Source organism: Solea senegalensis, linkage group LG15 (genome assembly GCF_019176455.1).
Source record: "Solea senegalensis isolate Sse05_10M linkage group LG15, IFAPA_SoseM_1, whole genome shotgun sequence".
Classification (NCBI taxonomy): Eukaryota; Metazoa; Chordata; class Actinopteri; order Pleuronectiformes; family Soleidae; genus Solea; species Solea senegalensis.
The window spans coordinates 19279756-19296355 of NC_058035.1; the positions used below are offsets into that span (position 1 = coordinate 19279756).

General features: G+C 39.1%; 2 protein-coding genes across 6 annotated transcripts in view; one reads left to right on the top strand and one right to left on the bottom strand.

Moving 5' to 3' along the window:
* Window positions 1–1051: 1051 nt before the first annotated feature.
* On the bottom strand, window positions 1052–15452 carry LOC122781509 (dual specificity protein phosphatase 19-like). 2 transcript variants are annotated; one of them, XM_044045208.1, is made up of 5 exons: window positions 15156–15452; window positions 12626–12869; window positions 7981–8027; window positions 6277–6429; window positions 1052–1488 (listed from the first exon to the last, which is right to left on the bottom strand). In XM_044045208.1, the coding sequence occupies exons 2-5, from the start codon at window positions 12840–12842 to the stop codon at window positions 1306–1308; spliced, it is 600 nt and encodes a 199-aa protein (XP_043901143.1). In that variant the 5' UTR covers window positions 12843–12869; window positions 15156–15452; the 3' UTR covers window positions 1052–1305. The 2 variants fall into 2 exon arrangements, with proteins under 2 accessions (XP_043901143.1, XP_043901142.1); XM_044045207.1 differs by lacking the exon at window positions 15156–15452 and adding an exon at window positions 13772–13877.
* Window positions 14579–16600, top strand: part of nckap1 (NCK-associated protein 1) — a 30433-nt gene continuing 28411 nt past the window's right edge. For all 4 annotated transcript variants that reach the window (XM_044045202.1, XM_044045203.1, XM_044045204.1 and 1 more), the window contains exon 1: window positions 14579–14911. In XM_044045202.1, coding sequence (XP_043901137.1) covers window positions 14804–14911 — 108 coding nt within the window. In that variant the 5' untranslated portion in view covers window positions 14579–14803. The remainder of the gene's footprint in view (window positions 14912–16600) is intronic.

Below are 16600 nucleotides of genomic sequence, written 5' to 3' on the forward strand. Positions count from 1 at the left end.
GAAGGAAGGTACGGCTAAGGGCCAGGTCGTAGTTTCTGAGGTCCACGAGGGACACAGTGGTGTTCATTTTGTCATCCGCTTGACGTTACTGCCTGAATACACATGTTTGAACCAATCCATCCATCAGTGTATTCATCCTTCCATTAATCAATCCTTTCATCCTCTCAAAGACTCCTCAAGGGAGTTTTTTCGGGTATAGGTCAAACGCTCACTGTCCAAGTGGATGAACTGAATGTATTGTAGAGGTCAAAGGTCAAAGTGGCCTTATGTGTTTATGAACATGATATAATTAAGAATATCTCACACACACACATTCATTGGGACTCAGAGATGACCGGATTACAATATGGTGGTTGAATTGTGAATTGTAAAGGTCACTGTGACCTCACAAACACTTTATTTTAAGAAAACCCCAAGGAACATCCTCTCTAATTTGACACAAAGGTTAGACTTGGATTAACTGACGTGAGAGGCCAAGGTGGCCTCACCAAATACTTTTGTGCCTACAGTATACATTCTTTAGAGCACAATACACACGGAGCATTTTTTGCATACAGGAAAAATACAAAGCATGAGCTGCAAATTAAACAATTTAATTTAAAGGCCACATAGACCGGAAGCTCCAATTAACGCTGCGTTTGTGTGTGTGTATCTGCGTCATTACCTCGTTCATGAAACCCTAAAGTTTCAGAACAAACACTTCAGCAACTGCTGAGAAAATAGTGTTGTATTGTTTTCCTGGGCTCTGCGAAGCGGATCGGCACTTCCTTAATTTGATGTCGTCATCAGAAATCCTCACCACTCCTCTCACCACCGTAGCGCCTCCTGGTGCGGGCACTAGTCCGGGCACATCCGGTTGCGTACATTCAACCGCAGAAGAAGAAGAACTACTCTCGTTGTAGCTGCTGAGATGCAGAGCATCCACCGTGCCAGAGGGGGAGCTGTGTATCTGAGAGCTGGCCTATCTATTACGTCACTTCCAGGTACCTGGCCAATCAAAGGACAGTGGGAAAGCTCTCGTTGGCTGGCCAATCACAACACAGTCCACGTTCTGGGGGTGTGGTTTTGGTCTGAAACAGCGCGGCTGACGAGAGCGTCAGTGAGGAGATATTTTGATCGGCTCGTCTGCAGCGACTAGGAGGTTTTTATTCATGAAAACAAGTTCATATATGTAAGTAGACCTCCATAACTAACATATATGTGTGATACAAGCATTCGATGTCACCTTTAAAATATCAAAATAGTGTGTAGTGGTTCTGTCAGATTTGTTGTTACAGTCCTGTGAGGCTGTTTTTTCCTCCTCTCTCATGGTTTGTAGTTCTGTAGTTGCTGGTAGAAGCCGGGGTTTGGGCGAACTGAAGGCCTCGCCAGCTTAACCTGGCTGTACGCATCTTCAAAGAGCAGCCCCTCCCTCAGCATCAGGTAGCCAATCACTACGGATGCACAGCGCGACACACCAGCGTTACAGTGGACCAGCACCACACCGCCCTAAGGAGAGAGAGCAGGAGTGTCAGACAGGCATGGGGAGTTACACCAAGGTGATCAGCCATTGTTGCTAACCTGCACATATTCACAGCCCATAAACCACCTAAATTAGCTGCTTTTGTTGGATGGAGTATCAGTAGCAGTTCATCGCCAGAGAAACCTGATACAAACTGTTTACAGCTCCTATAAAAGTTAACTACCACTGGGTCATTTTCAGCCATTCTGCCAACAGTTTGCTGATCTGAACATCTTCCTTACTCACTCTAATGCAGTGGGAGATATTGTCAATATAAAGAAAAATCCCCAGAATCTACTAACCGGAATAACAAAGTTCAATGCATGTGATTAGGTTTAAATTGTTATGCCGTAAAGGCTTCTGGCATAAAAGACAGGAATCCTGTCCCCGAAATTACAACCTCCACATGTTCAAGTGTTCAAATAGAAGAATCAGAGCAGCAACAACGTGGCATTTGTCTGAACTGAAGCATGTTCAGCTGCGGTTCAGTTCAAGCAAACAGGCAAACAAGACGCTTTGCACGTATTTACTCGCGATTAAAAAAAGAGCGCGTTCACTCAAACTATTACAAGAATCTATTTGGATTCTGTGTTGTCTGTTGTCTGCTCAAACAAAATAGAGCAGGAGGAGTTTTGTTTTGTCCGTTTATCTGTGCTCAAAAGTCAACAACATTGAGTGGACACAAATTATCTGACCATTAACCTCATTTGAATAAGGCATGTTTAAAAAAAAAATCATATTCCTGGTACCTTTATGTGTACCCTCACTGCTGTGAATGTGTAATCTGATTGAGATGACAAGAATACTCAGAAATGCTGTTATTATTTCTGTCAATGAAAATGTGGTCAGTGATGTAACAGCAAGCATCAACACCTTGATTACGTTATGTACAGTGTCCCTGTCCCTGATAATGGAAGCTCTGTTTATAATATGCAATTATGTGACCTGATATCTGAGAAATAAATATTCCACACGGTTGTTTATTTTTTTAAAGACGATTAACATTTCCTGGTAAATGAGTGTAAAACCACAGTTATTTCCTAACTTGTGAAAATCTGCAATTTCTGATTCCCCGGCATCGTTGAGAACAGCATTAGCCAGATGCAAGAATAAATCTGTCTGCATCTGTGTGAGCTCAAATGTGTGATACGATTAATATTAATGCTGATGTAATTATTTTACTGCCTAGAGTGCCTGGCTGAAAATAAACTTTTAAAATTCCAGCCACATCTTTAGACAGTGTGTGCAGGCCCACGGCTGGGCTCTGAAGCGCAGGGTATTGACACGTTTGTCTCTTATATTAAACGTGGAGCCTCCCGCCACAGCAAAGTCTCTCCTCGGGCTGAAATGGAGCAGAACAGACACTGTATGGCACATTTTGATTTTAACACGTCGATCAATACCCATTGAGGGACAGCGGATTTAAATTGGCTGAACACACATGCAGCACTTTGGTTGCTGTAATTGACATGTTATCAATGTTATTGTGCCTGGCCTTCAACAATATAATCCAATCAGACAGCTCCTCGGGGCAAAATACAATGAAATGAAGCGCACAGAGAACATACAGAGAATTATATCTGTAATAGGTTTCTATCAATCACAAAGGTTTCTCTGCTCTTTTGTAATATTTTTTTCCGCTGGTGTCCGCAGTCTACTATCAGGCCTTGTTTCCCTCGCTCTAAATATACAGCATGTGTGTGTGTTTGTATGGAAAAAAGAAAACGTCTACAGAGTGAAAATTGCCTGAGCCAGATAATCCATCACAGCAAACATGGAGACTTAATTTGGTTTTGTCAGAGTTTCTTGTTTTGCTGTTATTTGATTGCGCTCCAGTCGGATGTTTCCTTATCAGTGCTCACATCGCATTATGTTCCGCTTACGGTCAATCTCCTCACACACACACACACACACACACACACAGAAAGAGTGAGCGAGAGAGAAAGAAAAGCAAGTTTGTACCAGGAAAACACATTTTGACTTTCAACATCAAATGACCCCAGCATGCTCTTTTAATAGGTATTCTGACCACCCGTCTCATCCTTGTGCTGGGTTACAGATAAACGACTGTTAGATGTGTGTAAACGTGTCACAGTAAGGTAGCAGACGAGCTGTGTGAACACATCACATAAAAAAAAAAAAGAGAGAGAGGCATTTTTAGGCTGCAGGAGCCTCTCGGGGAAAAGTAGATCCAGAAAAGTTGAAATAGATTTACCTGCTAAAACAATGAAACTCGACGGTGTTTGACTACAGCCGTGAATCTTGTGCTGATGTGTCTACATCTGTTGAAGTACTGTAAAAAAAGGGTACTTTATTCTTCTATTTGCTGCATCTTACAAAGAAATAGTCTACTTTTTACTTTTGTCTGATGAATATGTTTACTGTTTATTTGTACATTGTTACACAGTTTAATCATTCATAGGACTAGAACATTAGCGGGTATATTCGGGATAATTTAACCCATGGGAAGCCGCAAAAAAAAGCCCATTAACACTATTCCCATTGACAGTGGTTTTTTGACACCCATATGTGAAAGGTGAACGAGGTAACAAAACAAATTGGAGGATGTTACAGTTGTTATTTTTTTTACTTTAGTTCTTACTTCATTCAAACCCCGCACATACTGAGTATTTTTAAAATGAGTTGAAAATAGGATGAAATAAAAACATTGAGAACTGTCTCTCAAAAAGTAAGGTTTACTAAAAAAGCATCCATGCTAACAGCCAGATGATGAATGGCCGTGTTAGCGCTGCACTGTAAATGATGCTGTTTTTTGGCTCGTTGCCACAAAGGAAGCAGGAAATGTAGAGTTTAGCATTTTCACACAGGTTTTGCATCCCCACTAATGCAGATCGGGACTGAAGCCAATAACACCTGTGCGCATAGCAGAGTCAGAAGTGAATGCAGATTAAACACATTCCCAATCGTCAAAAAGCCAATTTAATCCCATTTAATCCATGATTAAAACAGGAATTTTGTCAAAGTGTAGACTGCTGTTGCTACATTTTTCCAGACTTGGTTTAAAAAAAAAAAAGAAAGACGAAGGTTTGTCCTCTGGCACCTAATGATCTGACTCTGGTTAAATCTCTTTAACCAAATCACACAATTAATCTGTTCCCGCAGAAACCCTTTTGATTATCTTAGAACTAACGTAAGTTTTTTACTGAGCCTCCCCTGAAACTGCTCTGAGCCCCCCGTGGAGGCCCACCTACCACTGTGAAACCCTCTGATGATATTAATCCAATTATACACCAAGACCGACACTTTGATGATAATACTGATAGTTTTGACTTAAAGGGATGTTTTTAGATTATGACTGTCTTATTTGCTTTCTTGCCGAGAGTCACTTGACAAGATTGAGTACTCTCATGTCTGCACGGTAAATATGAAGCTACAGCCAGCAGCTGCTTAGCTTAGTTCAGCATTAAGGTTGGCAACAGCCTGCCTAACTCCCCAAAGGTGAACAAATTCCTCCTACAAGTATAACTAAATCTCATTTAATCACAAGCTGCATCTTGTTTATTTGTCTGTGCAAAAACTGCCTTCGAAAATTTACAATTTGTAGTTGATGTGCTGACGTACGTCTCAGCCAGGACAGCTGCGAGACTGCAGGAAACCTCTCAGCAATCATTAAAACATAAATTATGAAAAACATGAACACAAAATCTAAAATTGATATAAGACAATGCAAAAGAAAATAGGGTGTAAAATAGAAAATAAAAGTTACAGTGAAAAGGGTAAATAGAGAAGTCTTCAACTTTGATTTAAAAGAACTTATGGGAGTTTTTTTTCAAGATATGTGTTGCACAGAAACTTAACGCTGCCCCCCATGTTTTCACTAGCAGTTCAAAAATTTACTGTATATTGGCCTGAAACGACTCAGTGTTTTACAATCAAACAGCAAGCGTGTGAAATCAATCACATGATGGACAGAAAGCCAGTGTAAACATCTGAGAACTGGACTGAAGTGATCCACTTTCTTGTCTTAGTGAGGACACAAACTGAGTAACTGCATTAGTGATTGAACATACAGTACTGTGCAAACGCCTCCGGCCACTAAAACTTGTTGTTTTAACGATACTATAATGTAAATAAATGCAAGAGATTATTAAATTGTCTGAATTTGAAAAACCTTGTATGGGATTTCAGCTCTGTAGTAAAGTAGTATGTATATATATAGATATATATATATATATATCTATATATATATATATATACATATGTATGTGTATATATATATATATATCTATATATATATACTGTATATATATATATATAGATATATATATATATAGATATATAGATATATATAGATATATATAGATATACATATATATATATATATAGTGTATCATCCACATTATAACAGTCACAGTGTTTGGTGTTTTTCATACTCAAAAATTGAAAAGGAGGAGGTCCCATGAATAGAGCCATGGTGAACTCCACCTGCCATTCTAACCGACTAGAATTCAAAGGTCAAAGTGGAGCCAAGTGGAAACGCTTTTGAAAAAGCCTTTGGATATTCAGGCAGCAGCCGCAGCAGCATATGATGGTTAAATGCCCTTCAGGTGTTTCTGGTCAATGGAATCACATTGTGTCAGGCTACACTTGAATTGATTTACAGTGTGGACAAAGGAACATGTATCCTGTGTGTGAAGGAAGCAAAGTCACTGCATGCTACCATTTCTGACCACCTTCACTTTTGTAGATGCACTGGAATCAGTAACATTTATATTTTTAGAAATGTGTGTGAGTGGCTGCCTGCCCGTGTTTACCTGCTCTTGAACCTGGTCTATGAAGGAGCTGCATTCCCCAACATAGGACGTGATGTCAGTGTCTGGAAGGTCCAGGATCTGGAGTGTCTTGTACACCAGCTGATCTGGGAACAGGTTATTAACTCCGTAGGCCACATTTAGCACATGAGTCACCTGAGAGATGCAAAGACAAAAGAGAGCAAATGACCCCCTGAATATTGACTCATTTTAAAGGCTGTTTTTGCCTCGGCACGAGCGTGAGGCACATTCTGTCTGTCAGCCATATCGATGACATGACACAATCTGAACGTGGCTGGGGGAGTGGGGTCGAAGACGGAGCGAGGAGGAAGAGGGGAAAAAAAGGGTTTGACAGATGAGAGAGGGGGGAAAGATGAAGAGGAACGTGTGAGCGAGAGGGAGAAAAGAAGCGAGGGGGAAACGGGAAACAAGACAGATGGCTCCAATTCATTTTGCAGTATCTGTCTACTCTCGCTTAAATTTAGCTTTAGCCTCAGAGGGCTAAAATCTCTCCTCCTCTTTATCTCAACAATGTAGTGATGTTCACTGGCTTTTCACACGGCATCAAACATCTGCTAAAACATTATTTTTACTCTCGTTAAAGGGTGAGGCTGGCGTTATATCTGTAGAGATTAGTGTTCTGTTATATACTTATATAACACACAGTGCTTGAATATCAATACAATATCAGAATTCCTGGTTACATGTTTATTTATCTAGTAACTTAACTTAGTTTTCAGATGTGACAAAGTCAATCTGAAAGAGAATAAATGGACATGTCATAAAACTATACAACATAAACTTTAACATCTACTATTTCCATATTTTGACAAAGTATGGTTGAGGGAAAAAAGCAAAATAGTGTGAAACGGTCATTTTATCACCTTCTGAAACTCAACTGAATGTTTACACAATGCAGATGACACATTTTTCTTTGCACTTCTCATCCGGTAAAGATGAAGAAGCTGGTGAAACAAGCGGGATTAACTACGCAGTAGAGTTCAGACAGACCAACTGTGATTATCCTCAGCCACTGAGCAACGTCAGCCAATACAGAAATGTGGATATGATGTTATACATGTGAAAGAGTAAGATACGGGGTAGCATGGATGCAGATAATCAGTTTTTTTTACGGCTGATGTGCATGTAAATGTCTTCATTGTGCATCAACAGTCGAGATTAAAGATCAGATTTCCACACAAAGTACACATTTAGTGCACTGCCCTTTTTATCCTGATGCCATTAAATGTTTATTAAATGTTTCACTAGTAACAGCAGGTTTTCATAAAGCGTCCTCTGGGCCTGCTATCAAGTCTCCTGGGTTTTAATAGCTGCCTGGGGATTTATGGTTGGTTTGGTTATTAGGCAGTCAAGGTTTCATCCCAGAAACAGAAAGTGAAGGAATTTGTAATCTCTCCAATTCATCATCTTGAGACTGCACAGGCAGCAATTTATGCTCGTGCTTGGGAGCAGCCACTGCAGGGAGGAGTCGTCACATCTCTCTGATGTGGAGGAGCAGCGCTGAGACTTACTGTAATCATTTACTCCCTCTACTGAGCTACACTGTCACTGCATGAGTCACGAAGCTCCTCTGGCTACTGGCTGGCTCATGCACACATGCAAGTAAAGCACACCTCTAATCTCACCACACATATGATCACAACCCGGCAAGGGCATGCCAGCCTCTATTGATCCCTCTTTACTGACCTTATATCTCTGCAGGGTGTCGGTGTCATGGGCTGCATCCTGAGAGCCTGAAAAGAACAAGAACAAGAACAACTTCATTCATATGCACCACACACTCATTTAACTAGAACTATTTCTATGTTATTTTAAGATGAATATCATTTGATTTCAGACACCACCACAGACAACAGTGTAAGTGATCTGTAAGTGTCATCCTTGGAATCAGGAAAAGTCAATCATCCGTCTGCCATTTGTGAAGGAAGCTGGCGCCAATCCCATCTCACAGGAGGTAAGAGGCAGTCCAACATTCACTCACACTTACATTCAAATCCTAAGCCCATTCTCCCATTAACCTAAACTCAATCTGCATTTAGTTGAACTGGAGGATGAAGAAAACTCAAGCACACACACGGAGAACACACGTCTCACGTTTCATAAATATGTTTTGACAATTGTTAAACTGTGTAATGAATCACTTCATTGTAAAAACAAGTAATATTTAAAAACATAGCAATGTAATCCTATACTGTGATACTGTGACAATTCTGAAGTCCATCAGCTCCAAATGACTCAGTAAAGCTGTGTTTGGATCCCGTACTCAACAAATCACTTCACACAGGAAGTGATTTGTTTCAGGTAACAGCAACTAATTAAGACGGCTGCAAACATGATGGCGTACGACTGAAAACATAAAGAAGCATCCACTAAAAGTTTCAGAAGTGACTTCTCCGACTCAGAAAACCTGGTTGTTTAGGAATGTAATGGGATAAACACTTCCTGTCCCCGCCCGCCCCTGCACTGCTGCTGTATACACACAAATGCTCCCACAGTCAGGATGCTTGACAGCGCCCCTTTTCCCTTGACGCAGCAATAAACGTAACATATAGTTTCTGTGCACAACGAACAAACAGAGGCAGAATAATAACAACATCATCAACAACAACAAAAAAACACTTAAAATGACGCACCGCAACTTTAAAACTTCAGCAGAAGAACACAAAAGTCACAAGACACTGTATCTCCATCCATATGACTAAAATATACTGACAGAAAACTCAGCTAAAGCACAAAGAAGGGAAGATATCAGTCAGCAGAAACTACGCCCAGAATGACTTTCTACAGAGAAGGAATGAAATGATTTGTAAAGTAGCACTAGACATGTATTTAAAAAAACCTGCTGAAATAAACATCCAATCATTTATACAGCTGCAGAGAATGAATTTTTTCCATTTTCTCTTGAAAACAGCAAGCAAGGGCACTTTTCATGACAACAGCCTTCATGCCGGCAAGAGTTTGAATGACTAATACAGCAGAGGAAGCAGCTCAAAGATTAATGGAGGAAATAAAATGAGAGAGACCGTAGAGCAAGCCGACCCAAATGACCGTCTCAGCAGAGACAAGCAGATAATCACTGAAGGAGACACTTAAAACAGAATGAACAACAGTCTCTTTCAATTTGTCAAACAACTCCTCATGGTGGTCTTAAATAGCAAGGGACGGATAATTATGTGTACGAAATAAATAGGCAGGAGACAGAACAGGATTGTGGGGCTTCAATCATATTTCCAGAGTGGATTCTGTGCAGCAGCAGAAGCTTATTATCTTAGCAAATATGCACTCTTAGCATTAGCCAAGTCATTTTCATATAATGCCAAATTCATGGGGTTGGGACATAAATCTGAATCCAAAGGGTGGAGGATCTTTAGAGGCAAACCAGCTCAGGCACATATGCATATCAGTGTTGGTGTATTTCTTTTAAAATAGCATCAAATGTTTACAAAACATTACTGTACTCTATATCAAAATGTAATATCCTGTGTATCTGCTTGACGGTTGAATTTCAGGTTGCTCTTAATGCCTTTGAGCGACTAACTTTGCAGTAAGTCGGCTAATTCAAGATTTTTCGTGTGCGTTGTAACTGAATGTTTGATTACACAGTAAATGCAACACATACAGCAAAAAAAAACCTATACACAGGCTCCACTGTGTATAGAACAGAAATAGCTGAAATTTCACGTTCAGCAGTTTGGGATAGAGGATGTCTAGCTGAGAGTCTCACTATCATATGGTATATACAGTATGAAACTGAACAAGCTGAAATGTCCAGCTTTTCCTTAAAAATAAGTTATAAATAAGACATAATATTATGGAGACATTTAATATTTAAGGAGACATGTTATCATTTACAGCTAGAATTGTTGCTCGCTAAGTCTACAATTTTGCTCTACATGTTTGCGTTCATAATCATAATTATTTACCATAGAATAGCAGAATATTAAACTGCAACTCCATTAAATATTGAAATTACAGTGTGAGTTTCTGAACGCCCTAAGTATGAGCTCACATCTTCTCTCATGGGGGATCGGAACGTGATAAGACAACTATAACAAGGGCATCAGACAAAAGGCTGCCTGCCAAAGTGACTGATAGCCTCAAAATGGTTCAACAAAAGGAAGAAAAATCGAGTATTTCATTGTTAGATGATCAGAGAGGTGATATGTAGAGTAATTAGCTTGTATTTGGGGAGATGAGCAGCCGTTTCATGCTATTAAAGCAGGACTGAAGCCCTGTAGGAAAAAAGTCACTCCGATGTAATCCAACAGATGTAATACCTCATTGATCCCGGCTGAGAAATTCTGCCTTTGATTCTCTACAGCAGTTAGGTCAAAGCGCAGTGTTAGCTGCAGACGTGAACAGCGCCGCAGCATTGGGAGGCGATTCAATGTCAGGCCCAAGGACGTGTCAGCAGGACGCATACATGCTGACATGTAAGGGTGTCATCCTGCATCCTCCAGCTGCAGGACAGATCACCATGCTCCCTGAGACAAATTCAAAATTAATGACATTGATTTATTCATTATTAGGGGGTTATTTATATATTTATTACTAGGGCCCAAACCACGACCTCGTGCCTTTGTGGACTGGAATACTGAAACAACTGAGATGGCATGAAACTAATACTGTTGGACACTTAAAACCTTGCAAGGTCCGCTGAGACTTACCCACAAAAACTGACAGTGTGCTGCTACAAACATGTCATAATATCTGTCTGTGTAACACGAGCAATGAGACTGAATGTTACTTCAAATAAACCAGTGCTGGTCTATAGGCTTTTATTCATGGCAGACAGTTTGACAGGTCACAGCAGGAGAAGCAGAGGTGTAATCAAATAAATCAATATAATGTTGGCTGAGTTCCATTTCGCTTCCTCAGTTTCAGGGTGCATGCTGGCTCACACTCAGTGTCTGTGAACCCGTGTTGATGACATTGAAAACGATGTGCTTGAACGCAAACACAAATGCAATGCACACTTTATACTGAACACAAACGCAAAAATTGTCCGTTGTGAACGTTCCTAATATTAAATAAAACATCTCTGCACTTGATACAACAAAAATGACAATGTTCCATTTTACCTTGGGCTCTGCCATATTTAAAATGTCAACAATGTGAACTCTGAGACTTCAGGAACTTTTCACTGACAATGTTGTGAATATGACAGACATGACTTGGTTCAACTTAAAGAACTGGCACTTATGACATAGTAGTGTTGTCAACTAAATGGAAAGTCAGTGGTTCAATCTCTAGCTCCTCCGAGATGCATGATAAGGTACGGCTGGTGAATAACACAATGATTATAAAGCACAATATACTGTATATTCCATTTACCATTTACTAGTACAGCGTAACATGTTGTAGTAGTAACAGTAATGGTAAATGTTGTGGGATGAAAGTGTACTAACCAACAGGGAGAGTATATACAGTAAACTGTATGTGATGATCATTTATTGTCATGTGACCCAAGCTCCATTTTTAGATCATGTGGTGAGACCTGAGTTCATTTATCTGACAAAGACTGTAGAACATCAAAAGTGTGAACCCCATGTTGTTTTGAGTGTTTTATTTCAGATAAGTACTAAATTACTAAATTACCATTTTTGTATGGGTCACATGGTGGAGTAGTGGTTAGCACTCTCGCCTTGCAGCAAGAAGACCTGGGTTCGAGCCCCGGTTGGAACTTTCCATGCCTTGCTGCATGGAGTTTGTGTGTGCGTGGGTTCTCTCCGGGTTCTCCGGCTTCCTCCCACAGTCCAAAAACATGCAATGTGGGGATTAGGTAAATTGGACACTCTAAATTGACCATAGGAGTGAGTGTGAGAGTGAATGGTTGTTTGTCTCTATCTGTGTGTGTGGCCCTGCAATGGACTGGCGAACTGTCCAGGGTGTACCCCAATGTAGCTGAGATTGGCACAGCACTTTTCTCATAGTACTAATATTAAAATGTAATATTAAAATAAAAGTAACAGTAGGTAAGTGATAATGGTAGTGTAGTGGTAGCAAGTAGTACAAGGGCATGTTAAAATATCTGTTTTACTGTGTACTAATGGCAGAAATAGTAATTATTTTTGATGTAGTAGTTATGGAAGTAGCATCAGCTGTAGTGATAACTTTGGTCTGAAAATGTATTGCAGTTGTTGTGGTGAATGAATTAGTGGTGGTAAAAATAGCACTCAGAAAGCAGTGCAAGTACACAGTAAATTTTGGGAAAGTGTTAAATATGGGAAAGAGTTAATTTAACACCAATTCTGATAAGAATACACTTGATTTAACACTGCATGCAAAATTTACTGTGTAGTAGTAGTAGTAGAAGTTGTAAGGATATTACCCAGTAGTAGATAGGGTCTAATGACACCAACTTGAAGGTCCAAACTTTTATCTTCTACAAATCCACATCCATTTCCCTCCTCCAGCTCTTCCACTTGCTCTGCACCATCATGCCGCCTCTCCACCAGCTTCCTGCCTGTCACCGTGGTAACATGAGTGCATTGTTTCTTCAGGCAATTTTTTGAGAACCCTTGGATCTCCTGAGTCAGCGAATGCATCACACCAGGGCTTACAGCTGAAATAAACTGAAGCCCACACAAGTCAGCGTTAGGTAAAGCAAAATAAAAACGACAAAATGTTCAGCACTTAAGAAGCCTATAAAATAAACATTTACCAAAAAAATACACCAAATTCATTTTTATATTTTTCAGTGGAAGACCCATTTTTAAGAATGATTCAATAGTTTAATTTGTGCAATACTGTCATACAGTTTTATATGACAACTGAAAAAAGTGAGTATGATAAGCTGGCAAACTTCAATTTATGGCCCATTCATTGCCAACAACAAAATGTGAAATCTTTAATTGTAAAGTAAGCCATTTAATGGCCAGATTTACCTAATATAATTTTTAAATGATTATACTTTTGGGCCACTTTATTATTCTTTTCCACTACATTTCACAAGTCAATGCTGTCATTTTTACAACACTAAATTTATGTCATCTATCGCAGAGCAACAGTATTAAACTATATTATATTATATATGTATATATGTGTATATATGTATATATATATATATATATATATATATATATATATATATATATATATATATATATATATATATACATATACATATATATTATATATTGACAAATAGAGATAATTAATCAATACCATACACTTGAATGGTGACGAGTGCTTCTCTTTTCTGTATTTTTAATTCCGCGTTTCTTCTTGAATCAAATATTAAATCCTGGGTTTTTAAAACAATGTTAATACAAACCTGTAACACATATTTCTACACTGTGGTTTCCATCTTTACTTTAACACAATGTGTGAGTACTGTAATACGTTTTGCCACCACCGATAGTAATGGCTGACTCACGAAGTCTAGTCATTTCCCTGAACCCACCCACCTGGTCTAAACGGTTTGAAATCAGGTAAAATACAGACAACCTTTAGATATTAGTTTCATTAATCTTACATTTGTAATAATACCACCGGTAGCGTTTATGACACGGGGCAGAATCTGTGCCGCAGCAATAAAGGCTTTGAGCGAGCGTCAGTCGAGACGGAAGCTGCGTCAAAAACATGATGCGTTCGCGGACTCACGGTAAAACAGTAAATAATCCCAGTTTACGATAAGATTATCTGTTTATGCGTATACAGTTTGACACTTGCGTATAAACTAACCGAAGGGGTTCCTAACAGGGATAGATATTAATCCAGGTGTTAACTGTATTAGACTATTACTGTTGGAATATCCATTAATAAACATGTTTAAATGTATGTTTTTCCCTAATCCTTTTTTTATACATACATACACATTTCTCTCTTTAGTTTTCCTTTGTTTTGCTGTTTACTGACTCGTACATAACAGTTGCTGATATTGTGTTATCTTTGTGTGCCTTCACTGAGCTGTCTATACTGTTTGCACTCTAATGTACCTTATATGCATAAGGCCCACTGGTGGCCTTCAGACAAAACGTGTTGAATTGCCAAATTATTTGGAAAAATATTCTGGGAAACAAAGCCATACAGTGCCAAGTCTAAAACGATGTCTGGTAAAATATGATTTTTCACTTTGTTATCCACAACACAACACACTGCATACTGTCAGAGTTTGATCAATAAAGTTTGATCAATAAATGATTATTAATAGGTTGGTAAATGTTTTGGTTTAAATGGTATCTGTTTACTTCAATGGTGTACTGCTCTAATTGATGTACAGAAAAGATTGTACGATTAACGAGAGTCACGTGAACGCAGCATGATCCAGCCCTAGTTGAGAAAACCAGGACAACTCCTCATCTCTGGCACCGAAAAAACAGGCAGGGAGACGGTGGGGTGGAGTACAGGAAGCCGCTGTCCCCGACCACCTGAACATGGGCGAAATCTAACAACTGCATCAAGCACTGCTTCTTTTTCACCTCCTTCTATAAGAGCGTGTGGAGATCTGTGATTTCTCTTTTTTAATTCCCGGACTTAATTGGAGATTTAACTGAACAGCGAGAAGATGTCTCGGGGAGTGATGCAGCCTAGCCAGCAGAAACTGGCAGAAAAACTAACCATCCTAAACGACCGAGGCATCGGGATGTTGACCCGTGTTTACAATATCAAAAAGGTTCGCACACAGACACACACACACACTCACATTATATTATCGTTAAACACACATTAGAAAAACGCATCTGCACCTGCATCCACACCAGTGTCAATAATAATGTCAGTGATACAGTATGAATGCTTGATTAGCTAGCATCGACTGTCCTTTAACGTCTGGTTATATAAACATTGGTGTCTTATATATCATCCGTTGTTAATTATATTTTACAAACAAATACATATGGGCACACATGGACACTTACGTTATCCCAAATACTTTCTCTGGAAGCAGGATATGGGCACTGTTAGCACCTAGCCGCCTGTTAGCTTGCGGTAAAGTTGCTAATTGGTTTTACGGTGTAAACTGGTTTTTCATTAGATAAAACACAAACTAATTCTCGTCTTTATAGCAGAAATGTAAATTATTAATAAACAAAAGCCACTACTAGAACGGAATTTTTTTAATTAATCTCCAGAAACCGTCAGGCCTGCTGAAGCGTAAGTAGCTGCTAGCTGCCGTCGGCTGGTAATGGCGGCGGCTGCAGGCTAATATAAGCTAAGCTAAGAGTCGGGCGTCGTCTCTTCCACACGGAAAGATCAAAACAGCGAACCACAGATGTAGCTGTTGTCTGCTTCTTAAGCCTCTCGCATATGTTTAGCAGCGTTTCTTTATTCAACAAAGCTCACATTTGGCAGCACGTACACCATCGCTTATTCGTATGAAAATAAAGCGAAAGCAATTTTGTGTCAAAGATCTGTCATTAATCACTGTACCAGTAACTTAAGGTACTGGTTCAATATACAAATATTCGTCATTCAGTGGTAGAGGGAAACTGAGTATTGACTTAGGTGCAATTCTGAGATACTTTGCTTTACTTGACTTTTCATTTAGTTTCTTTACATATTTTAAACCTACTGTCAGAAACATGTACATATTAAAATACTGATAGTCTCAGGTTGGGCCACTTGGTATGTTTATGATATTTACCATTGACAGTATCATCTTTCAACTTCCTACCAGATTTCATGTAGATAATAGATGCCCAATATCTGACATACAGTTAAAGATATGTGTATTATAAGCACAATATTTAATTTAGATTTACCATATTACCCTGTGTGGTGCCTCAGTCTCGAGTTTAGGAATCACCAGATTTATGTTACTACATAGTCTAATCATGTTAAAATGTGCTGCTTAAACATTGCTCCATTACTATTAATAATCTTACTGTAGAATTAGTACTTTACCTTGTTATACATTCATTACATTTAACTGTTTGATTCATTGTTGTCGCCTGAGTAATATTCTGTATCCTTCTTCCACCGCTGGTTATAAGAATTCAGTTTTAAAGAATCTGAACAGAACATCCTAAAAATTCAATGTACCATGTTAAAAAAAGATACACTAAAGGCCCAATGTCAATATATGTTCCCTTATAATATCTTGCTCACTCAACTGAGTAATTGATTCATAATTTTAGCTGATAACACCTTGAGCGTCTGTTAGACATTGATTGATTTCTCCACAGATATCTAGAATCATTTAAGACACACTTTTCTATACACTTCCACAGCACACACAGTTATGTAAATTGTAACACACTTATTGATGTTACTGATTCTGAAATGTGTATATGCTTAATGGTTTGTGTGTGGGAGGAAAAGAGTAGTTGATCTGTTTGTGTGGAACGAGCCTTTGTGCTTGGGT